The sequence below is a fragment of the Caloenas nicobarica genome, chromosome 4 (assembly GCF_036013445.1).
Source record: "Caloenas nicobarica isolate bCalNic1 chromosome 4, bCalNic1.hap1, whole genome shotgun sequence".
NCBI classification, from domain to species: domain Eukaryota; kingdom Metazoa; phylum Chordata; class Aves; order Columbiformes; family Columbidae; genus Caloenas; species Caloenas nicobarica.
This window is the reverse complement of record NC_088248.1, coordinates 5,983,463-6,003,673: the sequence shown is the minus strand read 5'-3', so window position 1 is coordinate 6,003,673 and position 20,211 is coordinate 5,983,463. Positions and strand designations below refer to the sequence as shown.

General features: G+C 36.6%; 1 protein-coding gene across 1 annotated transcript in view; it reads left to right on the top strand.

Moving 5' to 3' along the window:
* Positions 1 to 19,738, top strand: part of CENPE (centromere protein E) — a 35,670-nt gene extending 15,932 nt beyond the window's left edge. The window contains exons 21-44 of the mRNA XM_065634281.1: positions 499 to 676; positions 1,145 to 1,299; positions 2,362 to 2,676; positions 3,495 to 3,806; positions 3,984 to 4,142; positions 4,573 to 4,779; positions 5,673 to 5,948; positions 6,057 to 6,215; positions 7,048 to 7,269; positions 8,408 to 8,570; positions 8,773 to 8,990; positions 10,014 to 10,151; positions 11,065 to 11,265; positions 11,348 to 11,494; positions 12,411 to 12,623; positions 13,458 to 13,667; positions 14,205 to 14,414; positions 15,254 to 15,475; positions 16,109 to 16,312; positions 16,873 to 16,985; positions 17,497 to 17,594; positions 17,890 to 18,052; positions 18,487 to 18,749; positions 19,641 to 19,738. Coding sequence (XP_065490353.1) covers positions 499 to 676; positions 1,145 to 1,299; positions 2,362 to 2,676; positions 3,495 to 3,806; positions 3,984 to 4,142; positions 4,573 to 4,779; positions 5,673 to 5,948; positions 6,057 to 6,215; positions 7,048 to 7,269; positions 8,408 to 8,570; positions 8,773 to 8,990; positions 10,014 to 10,151; positions 11,065 to 11,265; positions 11,348 to 11,494; positions 12,411 to 12,623; positions 13,458 to 13,667; positions 14,205 to 14,414; positions 15,254 to 15,475; positions 16,109 to 16,312; positions 16,873 to 16,985; positions 17,497 to 17,594; positions 17,890 to 18,052; positions 18,487 to 18,749; positions 19,641 to 19,738 — 4,644 coding nt within the window. The remainder of the gene's footprint in view (positions 1 to 498; positions 677 to 1,144; positions 1,300 to 2,361; positions 2,677 to 3,494; positions 3,807 to 3,983; positions 4,143 to 4,572; positions 4,780 to 5,672; positions 5,949 to 6,056; positions 6,216 to 7,047; positions 7,270 to 8,407; positions 8,571 to 8,772; positions 8,991 to 10,013; positions 10,152 to 11,064; positions 11,266 to 11,347; positions 11,495 to 12,410; positions 12,624 to 13,457; positions 13,668 to 14,204; positions 14,415 to 15,253; positions 15,476 to 16,108; positions 16,313 to 16,872; positions 16,986 to 17,496; positions 17,595 to 17,889; positions 18,053 to 18,486; positions 18,750 to 19,640) is intronic.
* The last annotated feature ends 473 nt before the right edge of the window (positions 19,739 to 20,211 follow it).

The window sequence follows — 20,211 nt, the reverse complement described above, 5'->3', positions numbered from 1 at the left end:
TATTTGGAGAAAGATAATGACTAATGCTCCAAGTAATGTTTTTATTATGGAATTAATGGAAAGTCAGTCTTCAGGAGCAAGATTAAAAGAGAACAGAGCCTTCTTCCACAGGAGTGGGTGATGAGTTTTAGGTTTAGCAGTAGAGAGAGAGCAAGTGATGTCTTTAGGGAGCTACTAGGAGATAAGACTCCACACCTAATTTCACCAGAAAGTGAGACTAAGGGATGTGAACACAGAGAAGAAGGGTGAAGCTTAGTTTGAGCTTTGAAGGAGAAAAAAAACAGTGGAAGCTGTTATGGCCCTGACCTGTAAGGTAAGGTATTTTTCGTTACAGGACTCTGACAGGAATGCAGTTAACTTGTGGCTTATTCTGCCATATTTATCAAGGCCAAAGTTGTTCAGAGTGACAACAGAAATGTGGCACATGCAATGTTTAAATGTTAAGGAACTAGACTCTTATTTTGTGTGTGAACTGCGTGTTGTTTTGTTTTCCTGAAGAATGAACTCCTAGATAATTACAAGCAAATGCAAAAGGATGTTCAACTCTATCAAAGCCAAATAGAAGTGGGAAAAGCCAGTTACAAAAAAATGCAAGCTGACCTGCAGAAAGAGTTGCAGTTTGTATTTCAAGAAAACACAAGGCTAACTTCACTGATGGAGGGGAAAGTTCCAAAAGGTACTGATTCAGGTGGTGCTTTTTTCTTCTCCTCCTGTCCTTCTTCCCCATAGCAGTGGGGGGATAACGAAGGCTTGGACTCTTGTTTTCTCAAAAATAATACTTGGAGCTTCTGTCAATATAAAATGCTAGAGTAAATGGTACTGCTGGCACATAGTAACTGTTTCAGCACTTTCTTGAACTATTTGAAAACTGCAGCTTACAGAATATTTTGTATTTTGCACAAAGGTAATCAAGTTAATGAAGGCTGTCAGGGAGAATCTAAAATAAACTGGATGTTAACCTGACAAGTGATGACTAAAATCAGACCATTAGTTCCGTCTTTTAATTGTTGGCAACTGTAAAATATACTTGGCTAGAATTATACTGATATGACATCCAGAATGTATTATAAATCATCTGCTTAATTTAAAACATGCTTTTCTTCTCTCATGCTCTCTTATTAGTCTAAATTTGTTAAATCTCTAGATCTGCTTTCTCTTGTGGAGCTGGAAAAAAAGGCAGCTGACTTAAAAGGAGAACTAGAAAAAGCATTGAAAGAGAATGCACTTCTACAAAAACAAGTAAATGAGCTATCAGAATTTCAGTCTCTACCAAACACTGTTGAGATGCAGCAGAAAGAGGTAAAAAACCCCAACTTTTTTCCTTGTTTTTGTATTGTACTCAACTGGTAACATTTTAACGGAGACCTATTGGATACGAAGTTTTAATGCGAAAAGTTGTCTTGAATCAAATAATTGGAGATATTACAACTAAGTTAATTATTGTTCCTCAGGTATGTAATATTTGCACCTAGGAATAAACTTAAGATCACGTGTTTAGTCACAAAGCCTAATAAAACTGGAATTTCTAGTCCAACATTTGCCTGCCTATTTGCCCTGGTCACCATTGATAACTGTGTGTATGTATAACAGTGTTTGATACTGGTTTACTGTTCTAAAACTGATTTTTTGTGTGTGTTTTTGTTTGTTTGGGGGTTTTTTTGTGTCTAATTGGGCAAATAAAATTTCAGTACCTCTTGGCAGAAATGCTGCTTGAGAAGTGATAGATTTAATTTGCAAATTCTGGAAAACTTGTAAGGAAACTTTTCGGTTTCGTGGCAGGTCAGGGCTCAGTACACTAAGTTTGCCATAAATGTGTCTTAAAGGGTTTGTTTGCAAACACTTTCTAGGTTCGTTTATCCTGAAATACCTGCTACTAAGTATGTGCGGTGAAAATTATCCAGGGCAAGTAATCTCACAGACTTATGCATGTGTTGAGAAAAGTTCCAAACCCTTCCAGTGGTCTACTTCCACTAAAAAACAAACCTTAATTAGATGTTAACAACTTTATAAACTCTATATCATGAATAAAGTATCAATACATCTAAATATTCCGTCTAGAAGTTATACCTAACAGTATCAGTCCAGTCCTAGCTCAAACATAGGAAAAAGGAAATATGTAAAGAAAATCCGAAGAGCTGGAGGGGAGGTTTGTCAAGGTTTTGGAAGGGGCTTGTCTGTCTTGGTTCTCTTTGAAGGATTGCTTGCTAGAGTGCTCCTTCCCAACAAAGCAAAACCCAATGTACTGTGCTGTGTCTTTGCCTGCACTTTATTTCCTAGATCTGCCCATAAACATGTTTTATTATGTAACTATGGCAAATACGGATTTAGAAGATGCTATTAATATTGCTTTTCTGTTGGCAGATTCTTGAGAAATGTGAGGAGCTGCGCCTATTGAAACTGGAAAGAGAAAAGCTGCTTTCTGAAGTAGCTGATAATGAAGTTAGACTTAAACATATGACTGAAGAAATTGGAAAATCAAAAGATGATCTAGCAGATGTTCACCTTAAATATGTAAAGTCTGATCAGGAATATGTAGCACTTAAACAGCTCCATGAGGAACTAGAGCAAAAATATGTAGCTGCATCGGAAAACAATGAACAAATGAAGCTCCAAATAGATGTTCTATCTAAAGAAGCACAAGAGTCTAAAACAACTTTGGATGAAGTGAAATTAGAGGTCAGTGTCGGCTTGCTCCTTTTACAGATAAGACATAAGACCCCCACAACTTAAGTAGTTTTAAAGGTATAAATAACATTAGAATTGAAATTCCTCTAGCATGAGTGGATATTACTTATTCTATGCCAGCTGTGTAAGGTTGCAGGGTTATGCAGCTGAATGGTCTATATTCATATATATGAACATGTTCTTCCAGGTCATGTGTTCTCCTTCTGTACTTGACCTTTTAATTCTTTTAATGTTCTTAAGTTATATATTTGTTATGCAAATATTTTGTTTAAATGCAGTGCTCTGAATTAGTCTATCCAAAGTCATAGCAACAAAGTTTCCTCATCAGGAACTGGAGTCTGTTTAGAACAGAAGATCTTTCAAACCAAAGAGAACTGCGGGATAAATTTGCAATTAGAAAGGGAGAGTGGGGGTAAAAAAAAAAAAAAACAAACCACATTTAAGAAGGGAAGTAAAGATCCATATTTTTTATAAGGCTTTTGCCACTTATATTGCTGTCATTCCAGCTATGGAGTTGATAACTCCTAATTTTATAATTCCTAAGCTACGTGACAGTTTTATGTATGTTATGTTTTAGTAAGACTTTCGCTGCTAAGGAGAAACCACAGGAAGGTTCCCTAAGCAAATGCTTATTTAATGTGGCAAGAATATAAGCAGTGACTTAAAGTGAAATGACGAACGTCCTATTCTCTTGTCGAAAGCCAGCATCTCTCTCCCTTTCTAAGCTAATATAAGATTCTGTGAGAACGTGTACACCTGCAGATTTGCATTACAATGAAGTGTCTTGCCTTTTGCTTTACAAACTGAAGCTCTGTAGCAAAATGAAAGAACTGGAAGAAAAGACAGCTGAGCACAAACAACTTCTTGAGGTAAGAGAAGATTTGATTCAGACTCAGCAGAAGTTAAATGAAATGGAGCAATTAAAAGAACAAGAAAAAATGATGGAGTTGAGACTGGAGGCCAAGGATTCAGAGATCCAGGCAGTTCTTCAACAGCTTACTGAACATCAGGAAGAAATAAAAACTCTAACCCAGGAAAGAGATTACTTGAAGCAAAAAGAAGAGTCTCTCCAAGCTGAGGCAGACCAACTCAAAGAGGATATAAAAGACACTGTTTCAATGGTAGGAATTCTGCTTTTATGGGAATGGACCATACGCGTTAAGGGGAAGAGTGTAAGAACGCTTATAAACTATATTGAAATATTTAGGGGAGTGGCTTCTTATGGTTTGGGATTTTTTTTAATCAAGGAATGCTAGCTAATGTTCCAAAATATTTGTATTTTCTTTGGTGTTTTAAAGAACATTTTGGCACATGAAGAGCTGAGAAATACACAGAGTTCTCTCAAACAATCTCAGAACACTGTCAAGCAGTTGGAAAAAAATATTTCTGAAAAAGAATCTCGGATTCTGAGTGTTGAAGAGGCACTAGAGACCACCACTAAAGAACTCAAAATACAGGTAAAACGTTATGTAATAATTCAAAATAAAAATGCTTTTAATGTGTTTTCCAACACTGTGACAACAAGCCTAGTTAGTCTGCTTAGAGTGTCTCCTGCTTGTTCTTTGAAAATTTCTAGGCCTTCGGTAGAAAGTGGGCATATTTTGCCACAGATGCATAAAAATCATCCAACAGCTGTTTCTTATTTAGCCTTTTCCTCTTAGGCTTTTTCTAGATAAAAATTTGGCCAATATTGCTGAAGAGACTGCTAAAAGGCCAGTGTTTAAACCAAAACTGGTGACAAAGGCTCAGTTCTGGAGTTTTTCTGGTTTACATACAGCGGTTTGATGTTAAAAATACTGTAGCAGAGTGAATCGAGCCACTTTTGCATTTAATTTTGGTTTTGTATTGATGGAAATATTAATAACAGTCTTTGCACATTTTTTGTAGATATCACAAATGATGGAAGAAATAAAAATCATCACATCAGAGAGAGACCAGCTTGCTGAGGAAAAATCACAAAATAACTGCAGAGAAAGTGATCAGCTTCAGGCACTAAAGGAACAAATCTCTTTTCTTACACAAGAGAACAATTCTTTGCAGGATAAGCTGGGCAGTTTACATTTGAAAAAAGAAGAGGATGGGGAAGGCACTTTGGTAATTATGTTAAGGCTGTAATGGACAGCATGCTTAGTTAAACTTGAGTGGAAATAATTCACAAAACAAACAGGAGAAAAGGGTCCTGCTAGTTGACATAAGACCATTAAACACCAGGGCTATTATTTTTACTTGAAATACATCCCACCCATATTGTTGTATATAGGCAATTAGTAGTAGGATATCACAAACATTTTTCCCATAAATAGAGCTTTAACTTGATACAGGATGGTGATGTTGATCTGCCCAGAGACGTGGTTCTATAATTAAGTAATTGAAGCTAGAAATTGCTCATCTGGAAAGGGTGTTTCTGCTTTTTTAAAGCATAGCTAGAACTAACTTTTTTTTCCTGGCAGTGTATGTTAAGGGACATTGCGGCCAACATTTTCATAATTGGACATGCTGATTCCACGTCTATTTTACATATGAAGTATTTATTTACTTTGACAAAAGTAAAGCAGTGCATATATTTTACTATTTGTGGGGGAGTGGGAAAATTTCAAGGAAATAATTGCCTTTACACCATTATTATCTACTATTGAGACTAGAAATATGGGCAAGGTCTCTAGTTTGGTTTGGAGGGGGGGAGTTGTTGTTGGGTTTTTTTTGTTTTGTGTTTTACCCCCTCAGGCTTAAACTGTGGCCATGAAGTTCTACTTCTGGTAACTTCTTTCAGAAGTCCTCACTTCAAATCTTACTTTTAAATGTCTTTTATTTTAAGGAACTTGAATTGCGTACCAAGTTCAATCAAATCTTATTCGGAAAAAACCCACAAATCTCTCTCAAACATTGTTTGTTTTACATAATCAACCTGTCAAAGATCAGATATGTTTCTCTTAAAGCTGCTTCCCAAATGTGTTGATTTCTATCTCTGTATAAAATGGGTACCACAGATTCAGGAAAGATCTATTGAGCAAGAATTATGTATTCTGAGAGAAGAGCTGAGCCAGGCACAAAGGAAATTGCAAGAAATGGAGGAAGTGAAGGCCAATGAATGTCAAAGAGAATCTGAAAGAATGGGGAGAACAGATTTTATTCCAAAATTCCATGACTATGCGGAAGTGAGCACTATGACAGAAGGAGGAGATGATAATCTTAAAATGCAACTGAAAAATCTCCAAAATGAGAGAGACCAGCTAAGAGAAACTATACAGGAGACAATTAGCAAGGTAAGAAAAATAATCCTATTCCTTTAGGATAGCAGCTTTACTAAATTTCTGCCTTAACTTCTGGAAGTGTTGTTCAAGCTTTAATGTACTTTAACTGTGTGTCCAAAGAATTCAGAGATGCAGGAGGAGCTGAGATGTACTCAAAACTCTCTCAGACAACATCAGGAGACTATTGTGGAGCTGAAAGGAAGTATTTTGGAGAAAGAAAATCAAATCTTAAAAGCGCAAGAAGCATTGAAGGAAACAAGTGATGAACTGCAGCAGAAGGTCAGATGCAGTTTTGTCAAATAAACAAAAAATTCTATCGGGACTGGCAACCCATGTCCTCTACAGACTTCAGTTTGTAAGGGCTCAGTAAATGTAATAATGAAACTTTTAATTAAGTTTTTCCCTTCTTTTTTTTCCCCCTGTACTGCCTCTGGAAAGAATTCTACAGAAACAGGCAGTGAAAAGATGATCAAATGCAGTTTGACCTGCAAGTTACAACCCCTACTTATAACTAAACATCCTTTAGTGCTGCATGATGGAATATTATTTGGAATCGATACTGCTCTTTGACCACAATGCGTTTTCCAGGTCTTAAAACTTTTAAAATTCTAGTAATGTGTGTCTTAGCTATGTAACTCTGAAGATGCTCGAGCAACTAAAAGGCAGCTCATTGTTTAACTTGCAGCACTATTACAAAATTCTTAGCTACTTATTATTTTCATGTCTGAAGCTATTGTGGCTTTTAGAAGACATTAACACATGTTAGAATCAAGCCTGTCTGCTGTGGATACAGCAATGGAATCATTGTTGTGAAATTATAATTCACTTTTGTCTACCAATGAGACAGAAGTCCGGAAATTAGACTTTTAATCAAAATTGTTACATCTTTATTTGCTTACTATAGCAGTAAGCGGATAGAGGTGTCTTCTGTAAAATAATTCAATTATAACAATGATCCAATGACACTTTTCTTAAATCAGAACATGATTACTGGGACAACAAAATTTTAAAAATTAGAATTTTTTTTTTCTCCAAACTTACCATCAAATTACTTCTACCTATGCTAGAGATAATTAGAAATACTAATACTGGTTCTTATTTGTTCTTTCAGGTCACTGAAGTAACAGAAAATCTGACCCATGTCTCTTCTGAATATGGCAAGCTACTGGCAGAAAAAGAACAAATTGAAAGCACAATGAAGGAGCAGATCTGTCAGCAGCTTGAGAAGATCACTTTACTTAATCAGGAGAAAGATGAGCTTCAGCAAATGGTAGAGACTTGGAAAGCAGAAAGACATCAGTTAGAGGCTGACTGTCAGGAAAGCAAGGAGAGAGTATGTATAAAGTCTCTTAAATAATTGTTTTAAAGGCAGGTTGTACCATTCTGAATTATTTCAGTCATCTCTCTTCACTTGTTCATAGCAGCAGTAAACTAAAAATTGAGTTTACTAATCTGGTCTAGATTTTGGACTCTCGTTTTTGCTCCCGCCTCTCCCCTTCCTGCCCTTTTGGTCACTGTGTGGCTCTGGGTTTAGACACAGTTCTGCCACCTCCTGGACAAGCACTCAGCAAATTCCTGCTGTGTCTTTCATCTACAGTGCCTTTGTATTTAGCACTGAGCAGCAGAGGTAATCCGGGTTTGCAATATCGAAGGGCTTAATTCTCCTACCCCTTCAGCTTGTTCTGGATTGATAAAGAAAAAGCTAAACCCAGGAAAGAAACTTATTAGCTATCTTATTTCTCCTTGCTTATTATATTTCTTGGCTGATTAGTGACTTTAATATTGCAAGTATTTGCATGAAAATGCTTATGTTGGCACACTATTTCAGACAAATTCATTCTGATATGTAGTTAACAAAAATCAAATCAATAATTTCTGAAGTTAAAAGCAAGTCTGGTAAGTATTTTTTCCCAAAGAGAAGCTCTGCAAATTATTTTAAGTAGTTAAAGCTTCCATATTAATTTTAGCAAACTCAGGTAGAACCACTGATCTCTTTTTAAGTATGTATAGACCAACTGATTTAAAAACTAAAATCAGCAAACTAGGATTATCAAATCTTTAATTTTAGATTACATCTTGCTACTAAACAATTGGACAAATTGTGCATGTAGCTGGTGGCAGCTGCCACAAGAACGAGTATCTTTCATGGTGGGGTGTGTTGTCTGTTTGGGTTTTTTTCAAGTCATCTATTTAATCTGTTCACCCCACAATATTTTTCCCTTTCCTCTTTATATCTGCCTACTTTTTTTTTCTTTAATGATAAAGACGATTTCTAAAGACCGTCTTCCTTTGGAGTTCTTAAACTAGGCATGGGGGAATGACAACTGAGGGGTTTTTTTCTAAAGTAAAAGACTGATTGTTCTGATAGTTCTCTCCTAGAAATTCAAATGTTTCAATTTATCATTCTTAAGTCCTGGTAAGGAAAACTTAATCATACTGAGTGAACATCCATGTAATACCTTGTTCTGCAGTTCTTAAAAGTTCTGACAGAAATGGAACATCTAGAGGAAGAATTAAAGCATCAGAAAGAACAAGCTGATATCCAGAAGAACGTGATAGCAAACGGAGAAGAGAAACTGCAAAACACTGAAGAAAAACTGAATGAAGAAATAAACAAACTGAAAGAAAAGGCAAGTACAGTAATACAAAACCCTTAGAAATAATGTAGAGGATGCACCCTCAAAGACTGATTAGAATAACAACTATTTACCTGTGGTAATCTGTAGTGTTTTATTGGACAAATAGATGATGCCATAGTAATACAATTTACTAACAGGAGGTTTTGCTAATACTTATGTATGATTCTATACTTCTAAAAAATATTTTTAATAGGTAGCCAAGTTGAATGAGGACTTAAATTGGGTAACTAAGGAAAGGCACCAGCTGCTGGGAGAACTAAAAGAAAAGACCGAGAGTGAAAGCGATAAACTTCAAGAGCTGGAGGAACAGTGTCATTTGTTAGCAGAGGAGAGAGATCAGCTCCAGGAAATGCTGGAAAGTGTTCAAGCAGAGAAGAACAAACTGGAGATTAACCTACAGGAGAGTGTGGATAAGGTGCTTTATCTTTGATTAAAGTATAACTATAAATGCTTGGTAGGGGAAGATGGTTAATTCTTGAAGGTGTGTTGAAACATATATTACAAGTATTAATGCTATATACCCAGACTGAAGAATATTGGCATGCTTTAACTTCTGTCTTGTGGAATGGTATTTAAAGATATACATAAAACATTATCTGAGGCTACTTTGTTTATGAATAAATGAGGAACCGGAAAATACACAAATTCCATCACCAAAACACTTAACAGGCATTTTAAATTAATTTGCTGAAATAGGGTGTTTCATAGCTGAGCTCCAAAGTTTTGAAACTAAAGCTGTCAAATTCTGATACTTTTATTTCTCTTCTGGATAAGGCATATCTTGACAACAGTGAAGATAAGTGAATTGGATGGTATCCATTGAGCAGCATTCCTTGTTCAGATATTTAGTAATCACTTTAGATATCTGTAGTTAACTCAAATCCACGGTGGGAGGAGAATCTTCTTACTCTCACTACCAATATCTTCCGGCTCACCTTCATTTGAGTATCAATTTTCTTGCTGTAAAAACTTCAACTTCACTGGAAATTCAGATGCTTAGTGAAAGGAATGGTAATTCTATAATAAATTATGAAAGATAATTTAACAACACTGACAAGTCTAACTCATAAAATTGTGTTAAGTAATAATTTCTAGATAATTCTTGATGTGAACCCTACTCAAATTACATCTCTGCTTTGTGTTGCTCATCTGTGCAAACAGGGATTGCAGAAAATACATCCAAACATGTTTGCAGCATGCTTTGTCTAATCCTTTACATTATTAAGGATTTATCAGTATGCTAGTTGGCAGGCTTTGCTAAGTGAAAGCATAAATTTTCACATGAAATGTGACGTTTCTTATACTCTAACTAAAGCAGAGGGGATTTTGTGCCAAGTATTTTGACTCCTATGAAATATTGAATGGCCTGGTGTGTGAGCAGATTCACATGCTGTCTCAGAACTGAATTTTCTATTCGTTGCTCTATTTGTCACTCCAGATTCTTGAAACGGAAAAGGAGCTGAAGTGGCAACAAGAACTCCTCAGCAATGAGAAGATCAAAGCAGAAGAAAGAGAAGAACGCTTGTTAAAGGTTCAGCGACGGTCAGAGACTTTGGAGGACAGCCTAACTAACAAGGTGAGGAGTTCTGGTTTTAGTAGCTATTCTGCAGTTGTCTTCTGATGGTTTATCTCTGTGCTAAACTTTTGCTCAAGACAAATCCTATTTAATTTTTAATTCTCAGCAAATTATTTCTGTGTGTGCTGAACAAACATGAACATGGGCAAAGGATTTTGTACAGGTTTCTTTAGTGATATTTATAAGCAGCATCCTCAGCTTGTCTCAGCCTCATAAACACTTGAGTTGGTCACTCTATTAGAATGGACACCAGTTTATCTAATGTGTGCAGGCTTAATAGTCATGGTTGTACATGTATTTATTCAGACTTTAAAAGGCGCTGCCTGGCCTGTATGATCCTCAGTGGGTTTGGAATCCCTGGTGCTTTGCACACTTTCAAATTGCACCTGTTATTTAGAAAGTCTTGCGCTTAGCTCTTGCCAGCTCAGTCTTTCTCCAGTTTTCACTTCTTCATTTTTCACCTGTCAAACATACCCTTTGATCTACAGAACAAGGAAATAATTAAGGATTGCTTCAGATCAGCAAATATGTTAGTGTTCTAATCAGTAGAGCAGCTATAAAGACAATTCCATTGCCAATCTCTTATGCTAATCTTCCATTTCTTTTGATTTTCTTGTGATGTGGACATATGTTGACTGCCTTTTTGTTTGTTTCCTCCTGCTTTACTGAAGACCCAAGTTGATTAAAGTAGAGTTCTCTGAGTGCAATGCTATTCCTCTTCCTTTACATTCTGTTTCTGAGTGATTAGAACACTGAAATTATTTTTAAACTTCTCCTGCCGTTAGTGTGAATTTTAGAGTTATTAGCAATTGTGGTTTTTGTATTTGACACAACTGATCTGAGTACTTCATAGGGGAGTACACAGACCAGGACCAAATCATAATGCTTGTTTTTTCTCTGCTACTTATTACAGATTCAACAGTTAACGGAGATGCTAAATACAGTATCATGTGAAAAAGACCAGTTATTGGCTGAAAGCGCTAGTCATTCTTTCCAACTTAAAGAACAAATCTCATCAATTAATCAAGAAAAATATGAGCTACAAAAACTTCTCCAGGATGTCAGGTCTGAGCAGGACCAGCTCAAGACAGAATTGCAAAAAAATTCTAAGATGGTTGGTGTTGCAAGTTGCATACCTAAATTATTCATCCCTTCTCTTCTTGAATGGTCCTTAAATATGTATGCTTTTATTTTAGTATGTTGAAACAAAGGCAAAACTGGAATGTGCTCTAGAGCAACTGAAGCAGAGAAGCTTGAATGATGTGTCCATTCAGGTGAATCCACTGGATAATGCACAACAGATGGCTGATGACAGCCTGAAGGAAACGACCTTGAAAATTAAGGTAAGCATCTCTGCTTATTTGAAGGATGTATGTAAACCCTTAATACTTGCCCTGGAGCATAAACCCTGCTTCTGTGCAAAATCCATAAAATTGTTTGCAGATCTTGCTCAGGTGCTGCAAACCATTGTATCAGTTGACTTGGTGTTCAGTGGCTGTGCATCCTTTTCCAAGAAAATTAAATTGAACTTCTCAGCTGAGACATCTCACTTGATTTCATTACTGTCCAGCCACCTCCGTAATTCCTCAGCTTTTGTTAATTAACTATCCTGAGTATACTTTCTCACAGATGTGAGAAGTACTACTAACCTCCTGAAAGCCTAAATAAACCAGGATTTATGAATACATATGAAATACTTTGAGTACCATTGTACTGTAGTCTATACATCCGTGTAGCAGATTTGGGCAGCTTTGTATGTGATACTACAGTTGCAGTTTACTGGGAGCGCCCTGAAGCCTGTTGCATTTCTCGGCCTACTCGCTGCTCCATCGCATCTCCCTTTTGACGGCAGAGTGCGAGGAACAACTTCGTGATCCCTTTCTTTAAATAAAAGACCAAGGAGCGCATCCCAAGGGCAGCCCGGCTGGCAAACTTGTGAACAGGCAATGGTTTCTTTTCAGGCTTGATCTACAGTTATTGATGTGGCTAAGCAATCTAAATCATGAAAATAACTTAAGCTTGTGAAATACGATTTTTCTAGAAAACTAAGACATTCCCTGCTTTTTTGCCTGGCTTGGTGTTTTTGTCATATTCCTGTGGCAAGTCAAAACTGAAGCCTTAGTCCTATTAGCTTTTCTCTTGTAAAACCAGTACATACTGTAGGGGTTATTCCTGGGGTCTGATGCTTTAAGCTTCTGTTTATAGCTAATCACTGTTTTTGTTACTGTGACTGAATGAATTTGTTTCACTTGCATTTAGGAGCTTCTTGATAAATTCCCAAATATAGGGAAGAGGTATGAATGTCTCTCTACAGTTTCTCTTAATCTAAAGAACGAACTGAACAGTCAGAAAGCACGGATAGCTGCCATAGTGCCTCAGCTCTCATTGGAAAAGAGTAAACAAGTCAAAAGGCTTCACACTGAAAATGAAAAAATAAACTCTCATCTCCAGAGTTTATTGAACAAACTGAAGGTACAACTTAAAATGCTGAATATCTGGATGCTTCATATTGCTTTGGTTTAGGGTTTGTTTTTTTTTTAAGTAAGCTCTCAATATTAACAGCTAGAATTCTATATACTCTAGCTTTGATTTTTGTGAATGCATATCTTGTGGGAAAAATTGATAGTACCCAGGTAATAACTTTTCTAGCCTTGCATACCTTTCCCAATTTGTAGGTCAGCGGAGAAACTGATTCCAATTATCAGAAAAAAAAAATAAAGGGGAATTGGGAATGAATTGTTGTTATCATATGGTTTACTGTACTTGTGTATAAAGTGTTTTTTGTTTCTTTATCAAAAAATGTTAAGGGTTTTTTAATTTGTGATGGGGTGGGGAATGCTGGGCTGGGGAATGCTGGGCTGGGGACAGGCCAAAGTTCAATGTCTAGTACACAAAAATACAGGACATGATCTTGAGAGTCAGTAGTTTCTGTAAATATCCTTTAGCTACAAGTATTCTGAAGAGCTTTATTTCATATCTTCTGTTAGGGTTTTTAGGTTTTGGTCTTTTTTTGGTTTTCCATACATGTGTCTCAGCTTCTATGGTTAAAGATGTTTAAGATTTAAGTAGTGAGCTCAACTAAATAAAGCTTTAAATCAGCCCAGTGATATTAATAGCATACTTTAGAAATGCTGACTCAGCTAAAAGTCTTATATGGCACTGCTATACAGCACATGCGAATATTTTGGTTGTCCTGGACACCCATGGACTAGGAGAGTAAATTGATTATAAAATACAGAATTTTAGCTGGATGCAGGGTACCATTTTAAAGCATAATCGCTGATATATCCTGTGCTTCTACAACAGTTTTTGTTCAGTCGTGTTTGCTTGAAGAAAAGAGAATATCATGCTGCTGTTAACAAGTATGAAATGGAATTGCTTGAGGAAAAGAGAAAACAAGGTCAGCTACAAGCTCAGATTCAGTCTCTCAGGAAGACTTATTTGAACCAGAATGAAAGATCATCTGAGGAGTTCAACATCAGTGAAGTGCTGCGGAGGTTGCACTTGGATGCAGAGGTAGCATTTGAAACAATTTTCAGACAGAAAGACTTGCATATTTGAAGGTGATGTGGTAGTGGTAATCTAAGGGCATTGCTTTTATCTGTGAACATGTCACTTAAGGGGAGGAGGTAGAATTTGTATTTTTTTTGTGCTACCGATTCTATAACATGAAGATTCTGTTTTATAAAGTGGCTTAAAATGAAATTATTAGTTTATAAAATAGTTGGAACGTTATTTACTCAGTTGCCCTGTAAAATAGGTACTACCCGATATCAAGCTGACTTTTAAAAGAATGAGAGAAAATCTTAGTAAAAGGCATATTTTGTCCCCTTCCCACCTGCCTTCCCACCTGCCCCAGGAATGTAGATTATCTTCTCGTTTTCCCAGTAGCGTGTAATTTAAAAATAGCAAAACTCTTTCTGTATGATAATTGGATGCTAAAACAGACTTTCTGCAAGTATTGATAGCTAAGAGAGCAAAATGTATATTTAGACATGTGGTTATCAAAGCAATATTTAAGCTTGAATTCCCTTTTTTTTTTTTTTTTTAAAGAGCATTCTCAAAGACATATCAGAAATGGAAAGCGAGCTTCTCAGCATAGAAGCAGGGTTACAGCAGGAAGAAAGTGCTAGAAAAGAAACAACACAGTTCTGGGAAGCTTGTTCAGGTACTCACTGTGATGCAGAGGAACTTGAAGAAAAGTTAAAGAAAGATAATGAAAGGCTTTTGCAAGTCATTAACTTCTGGACTCCTAAAGCAAAGGTAAATTTAAATCTTCTTTAAGCAGCAATGTATTTTGTGTAAGGACTCTGTAAACGCCTCTAGTCCGACTGAAAACAAAACACCGAAAAAGGCTATTTAAAGATTATTTATTGTTATCAGCACTTACTATATTTATGTTCAACTGTAAGATGTATGGATACTTAGAAAGTTTTTAAAGACTTCTTTCGTCATGCATCCAAACTTGGAAACTTGCTTCGTAAAAGACTTTAAAGGTGATAAATGGGGGTGGGGGAGTGTGTTCTTTGTTAGTGGTTTTATTAGACTGAATTCTGGAAGCCATAGGATCAAAACTGTTATAAAGCTTTGCTTGCAGAATTTGCCAGCCTGATACAATCACTTTCTCCAGGCTTTATGCCCACAAGATTGTCTGCTTTCCTTGAGCCAACTTTATCAAAACTACCTTAGCCATTTTAAAAACTTAATTGTAATTTGTAATCTCACATATTTGGTAACTTAAAGTCAAGTTATTCTATTCCCAACTTCTTGTGCACCCCCAGCCCACTTGCTGGTGGGTGGTGTGAGAAGCAGAAAAGGCCTGCTCAGCAATAGCAAAAACACCCCTGTGTTATCAGCACTGTTTTCAGCACAAATCTGAAACACAGCCCCATAGTAGGTACTATGAAGAAAATTAACTCTATCCCAGCCAAAACCACCATGTAGTCAATGAATGCATTCTAGTGAAATTTCTGATAGCAAGCATCTTCAAATGGAACACTGAAACAAGAAGGAAATAAAGAATCTTCCTGTTTCTTTACCCTATTTTTAGCTGAATCAAAAATTATTTAAATTTTATTTTTGTGACACTGCTTTATTTTCAGATACTCCTTCAACTTTCTTCAGAGCTAGATGCCAGAACTGCCAATTATTGTAAAAATGCTGACGTTGAATTGAAACAGAGAAAAGAGAAAAGTGAAGAGTTGCTTCAGGAACTCAACACTCTTAAAGAACAGCTGGGCCCTGGTGGCTCTGCCAGTCTTGCATTACAAGAAGAAAACTACAGGCTTCATAACAAATTAAAGGCTGCAGGACAAGATATAAAGGTACCAGTATTTGTTTCTAAGGAAAACTTTGCTTGTTTCCGAAGTGAGTGCTTCAAATTGAAAAGAAAACACAGACTGATGGCAACAGTAAATCTCTGCCACAAAATACACTGGCCCAGAGTGCACTTGATTTTTGGAGCTTTTTTATTCCCAAAGTTTGAGCTCTTGCCTGTAATATGATTTAATTGCCTGTTTTCTGTACACAAATAGATGTCAGTCTAGAAATCCACAGGGTATGTTCCCATGTGGTTTTGAAGTATTGATTTTAATAGTGTGATAATCTTGATGCTTCCTTCAAGTATATGGTATTCACTATGTCAAACTGGAAGCTGGCGAATAATTCTGTCTTTAATCCTAGGAATTGAGGACTGATTTTTCTCTCTGTCCTGTGTTTTTTATGTCACAGTTACCCATGTTCAAAGTGCTTTTTTTCTTAGAATTGAGTGTTGCAGAATACTAAAAGGTGACACAAAATAGTGAGGTAGGCACCAAGAGTTTCCATAGAGCCTATAGTGCCAGATTTTTTTGTGCGCTTTGGGTTTTTCGTTTGTTTATATGAAGAATACAACCGTGTGCTGTTACTGTTTTATCTCTTGGCGTGACTACTCATAACTCATTGATATATCTCAATAGGCTATGGAAGTAAAAATTCAGAAGCTGGAAACTGTAATAAGTGAAGCAGGAAAAGACATCAAAGAGAAAGATGACAGGATAAACAAGTTACAAGCACATATAAGAATAAAAACAGACACAAGTGAGCTCACCCAACTGCAAGCCAAACTGAATGAGATGGAGAAGTGCCTCAGAACTGCATTATCAGAAAACCAGAGTCTCCGGGTATGAGCAAAATACTTTTCTCATTCTCCTCTGATCTCAGAGAGAACAGCTGCAGATGACACATTGCTCTCTAAAGTCAATTTATTGTTCTCTATGGCATTCTTAGAGTAAAACACTCTGCTCACCTGTTTAGCATGCATTTTCACATTCTACCAGTGCAGCCTTCAGAGACAAAATTTAGAACCCATGTTATGATATTAGAAGCTAAATTTATCACTCATACGTGATGCGTTTCTGAAACATTCTAAAAAAATATTAAATTTTGAAACTAAAGCATGAACTGTTTTTTCTGTGTAATATATTTGCATATTAGTTCAAAATTCCCAGACTTATATCTGCAAACAAGTCAAAAAAACTTGCTAAAATATGATGCCATGTTAGGAGACCAACTAATACTATAGTGCTAGTTAGTAATGTGAGTGTTCTTGCTCCAAAATAACTTCTGCTCCTAGTCTTGTCCTGTAAAATCTAACAGATCATAGTAAAGATATAAAGTAAGCAACCCTTGAAGTCATTGCTAATTAGCAAGCCTTTCTTCATGCTATATCTTTTATTTTCAGGCAAAATTAGATAAAGGTGCAGAGATGTACAAAGACGAAATTGATAATCTGAAAACACAGTTGGTAAAAAATGATATGGAAAGAATGAAACAATCCAACTCTTTTGATATGAAGTAAGTTCAAATTTTACATTGTTACAATTCTCAGCTACTTGGTTCTTAGCTGCTTCTTTTCTATTTTTTCCACATAATAAGAAGTGGCCATTCAGCCTTTGGTGTCCTTTGTTTTTATTGTAGCTAGACTCCAAAGAAAGCAAAAACCAGACATTTCTCAGGTTAATTACAAAACTTCCCTATACACTCAGCAAAATTTTGCAATCAACCCATGTTCAGCTGTAAGTGAAATAACTTACGACAAAAGAAGTTGAGGGGAGAGCAATAATTGAAATCACTCTCTAGTTCACTAGAGAGAAGGGATATACAGCGAATAATTCTAGCCCAACTTTTGGTTTTCTGCACTTTACCTAAAATCTAACTGACAATGAGGTTTATCTAGTTTTACCTATATAACTTGAGTATGTTTTGTATTTGATAAGTCATTTGGAAATCAAACTAGCTCTCCTGCAACTGTAATAATTAATAAACTGAGGCTTTTTTTTTCTTTTTCTCTTCCTGCCCAATATAGACTTGCTAATTATAAAGCTCTTACAGAACACCAAGAACAACAGTTAAGAAAGCTAAAAGAAGAACTTAGAAGAACACAGCAAGAGCAAGATGCTACTGGTAAATTCAAGATAAATATAGGAGACTCTTCCACGTTAAACATCAGTTTTAAGTGTATATAGTTAAAGTTCAGACTGAGATGCAGGCCTTTTACCTCAAAGGGTATGGGGCGGTTTGGGTACTTGGAAGATGAAATGGAAAATAAAGTTTGTGTATTAAAGAAAAAAAAGAGCTGTTGCAGTGGGACTTGTAACCTAGTGAGGTTTCCATAGGATGGAATAGGCTAAAAAATATATTGTCTTGGCTTTAAGCACTGTCCAAATAATACACACATCCATATAAAACTCTTTTCCAGTGGTGCTGGAAAAAGAAGCTCCTCAGCAATCCCAAATTCCCCTTACTTGCGGTGGTGGCAGTGGCATTGTACAGAGCACGCAAATACTCGTTCTGAAATCTGAACAAGCGAAGCTACAGAAAGAGAACTGCCACCTGAAGAAACAAAATGACACTCTGATAAGGTAACTACAAAGCTCATCGGCAACATGTCAAATCATTTGTTGCTATTTAACTATGCATGTCATTAGTGTTTCTTGCTGGGACACCTATAGAAGTGAGTAATTATTATTTTAGATTTCCTAGATTCTTTCACATCAAAAACTTTAAGTAAAAGTTGGCGAATTATTGTTCATGTGTATATGTCTTTTGAACTTTAAATTGCTCTCTTTCATAAGAATCTCTTGCATGTTAGAAGATATGCTCAAAACTGTATGTTGGAAGGAGTTTAGCTTAAAAAATAAGTAGTAGTTCTGCCTCTGAAAGCAAAGATACACAGATATGGTCTTGCATTGCCATGTCTGTGGTATGTCACCTGAAGATAAAGAAACTGTCTGTCAGCAATTTTTCCTTATTTAAAGGAACTACTTTAAATGTTTCTTTTATTCTTTTTTTTCAGTAATGAGTTTCAACTGAAAGAGGAACTTAGAAAATGGAAAGAAAGAGCACTAAGATGGAAAGAACGATCCTCAAGAGAAACCACTCAAGAAACAGTACCAAAGTCTCCACGGAAGACAGTGTCTCATTCCCTTAAAGAGCAAACGCCTTTGCCCTCCAAGGAACCTATTTCTCAGGAAACTGTGACTCAGGACATATCAAAGCCTCTGCCACTGACCTGTCCAACAAATTTGTTTGATAATTCCAGCTTGGTTGCACTAACAGGTATGTAATGCAGTGGTGTTCTCCTGTTTTGGATTTGGAGAGGCAAAATGTAAGGGGTGGTCTGTAAGTTGAGGGTAAATGCTCTGTATTTGCTACATTCCAACCCGAAACTTGCATAATAACATGCTTGAATGGTTGGTCAGCTGATTGTCTGACCAACTGGAGCTGTGAAGCTTATGTATGCTCTACAGAATGTAAATACTTAAGAGTCTTTCACCCCCTGAAGACTATCCAAACTTTTTTTTTCTTTTACTGCAGTGGAAGTGTTGATGCCTGACTTTTAAAAGTGAATTAGCAGAATATCATTACTAGATAGCCGATGCTCTAAAATGTTTTGCTTTTTAATTTTACATTGGTTAAGCACAGACTTCTGGTAAAACTATTCAAAGTTAAATGCTGGTTAAGTTTTTTTCTAAACTTTAAGCTAGTAGACTTTAGTCTTTGATGTTGAATCTGCCAGTCTGCCTGGCTCCAGCTACAGTAATAACTGTTTTGAGATCTTCGGTTCCTCAGCCCTACTCAGGATTTCTTATCTCTGACCCGGTGACTCTGGGGAAGTCTCCTAGGGATCTATGCTGGCATATTACTGCTACTGTCCTCATCATTACACTGGCTTCTAAAAACTTTCAGAAGGCCTCAGCAGACATGTTGAAGAGTTAACCAGTTTTCAAGGTATTAGTGGCAGAATTCCAAAAGAATGTGACTCGTTGCCATTTCTTGTGATGGCCAACTTGGTAACAGTCCAGGCTTCCTCACAACACAAAGCTCCTCAGAGGCCAGATTTGATAGTAGACATTTCAAATGCTAGTTGAGATTAAATTGCTGTATTCCTGCTGCTTGTCTAACTGGGAAAGCTTAAGTGTTACTTTAATGCTCTTGTCTTCTGTACAGATACACGATCTGCAGGAATAGAGCCCACAGAAGAACATCTTAAGCACTGGTTTGGAAGTTCAGAGAAAGATAAAGCCCCTGACTGCACCACCCAATAAAGGCGCTCTGTTGTAAGCTGCCTTTGCAGTGGCTACAGCCAGAATCTGCATAACTGAAAGATAATTGCTTCAAGTCAAAAGCCATCAGCCTCTTCCACAAACTGGGACAAGAGATTCAATAGCATGCAAGTCCCTTGCTGCCTTGGAGTTGCTACCTTCCACGATAGGAAAAGCTGGAATACAAGAACAAAAATGGAAAAATAGTCATGTTGCCCACAGCCTGCTGATCTGATGATGTTCTACTTTGGTGGTGTTTGGGTTTTTTTTTTGGATGGCAAAGAAAAAAAAGTCAATGCGTTGAAGAAAAAAATTCAAACGGAAATGGTTCACAAACTAATCTGTGAAAATTCTCAATCTTAAACTCTTCCTTCTGTCATTCCTAAAACAGCTGTCTTCGGAGTGGTCGATATTTGTATGTCCAGAGTGCTGCTGAGTTGGAAAGAATGATACTATTTGCTTCTCGGCATACGGTT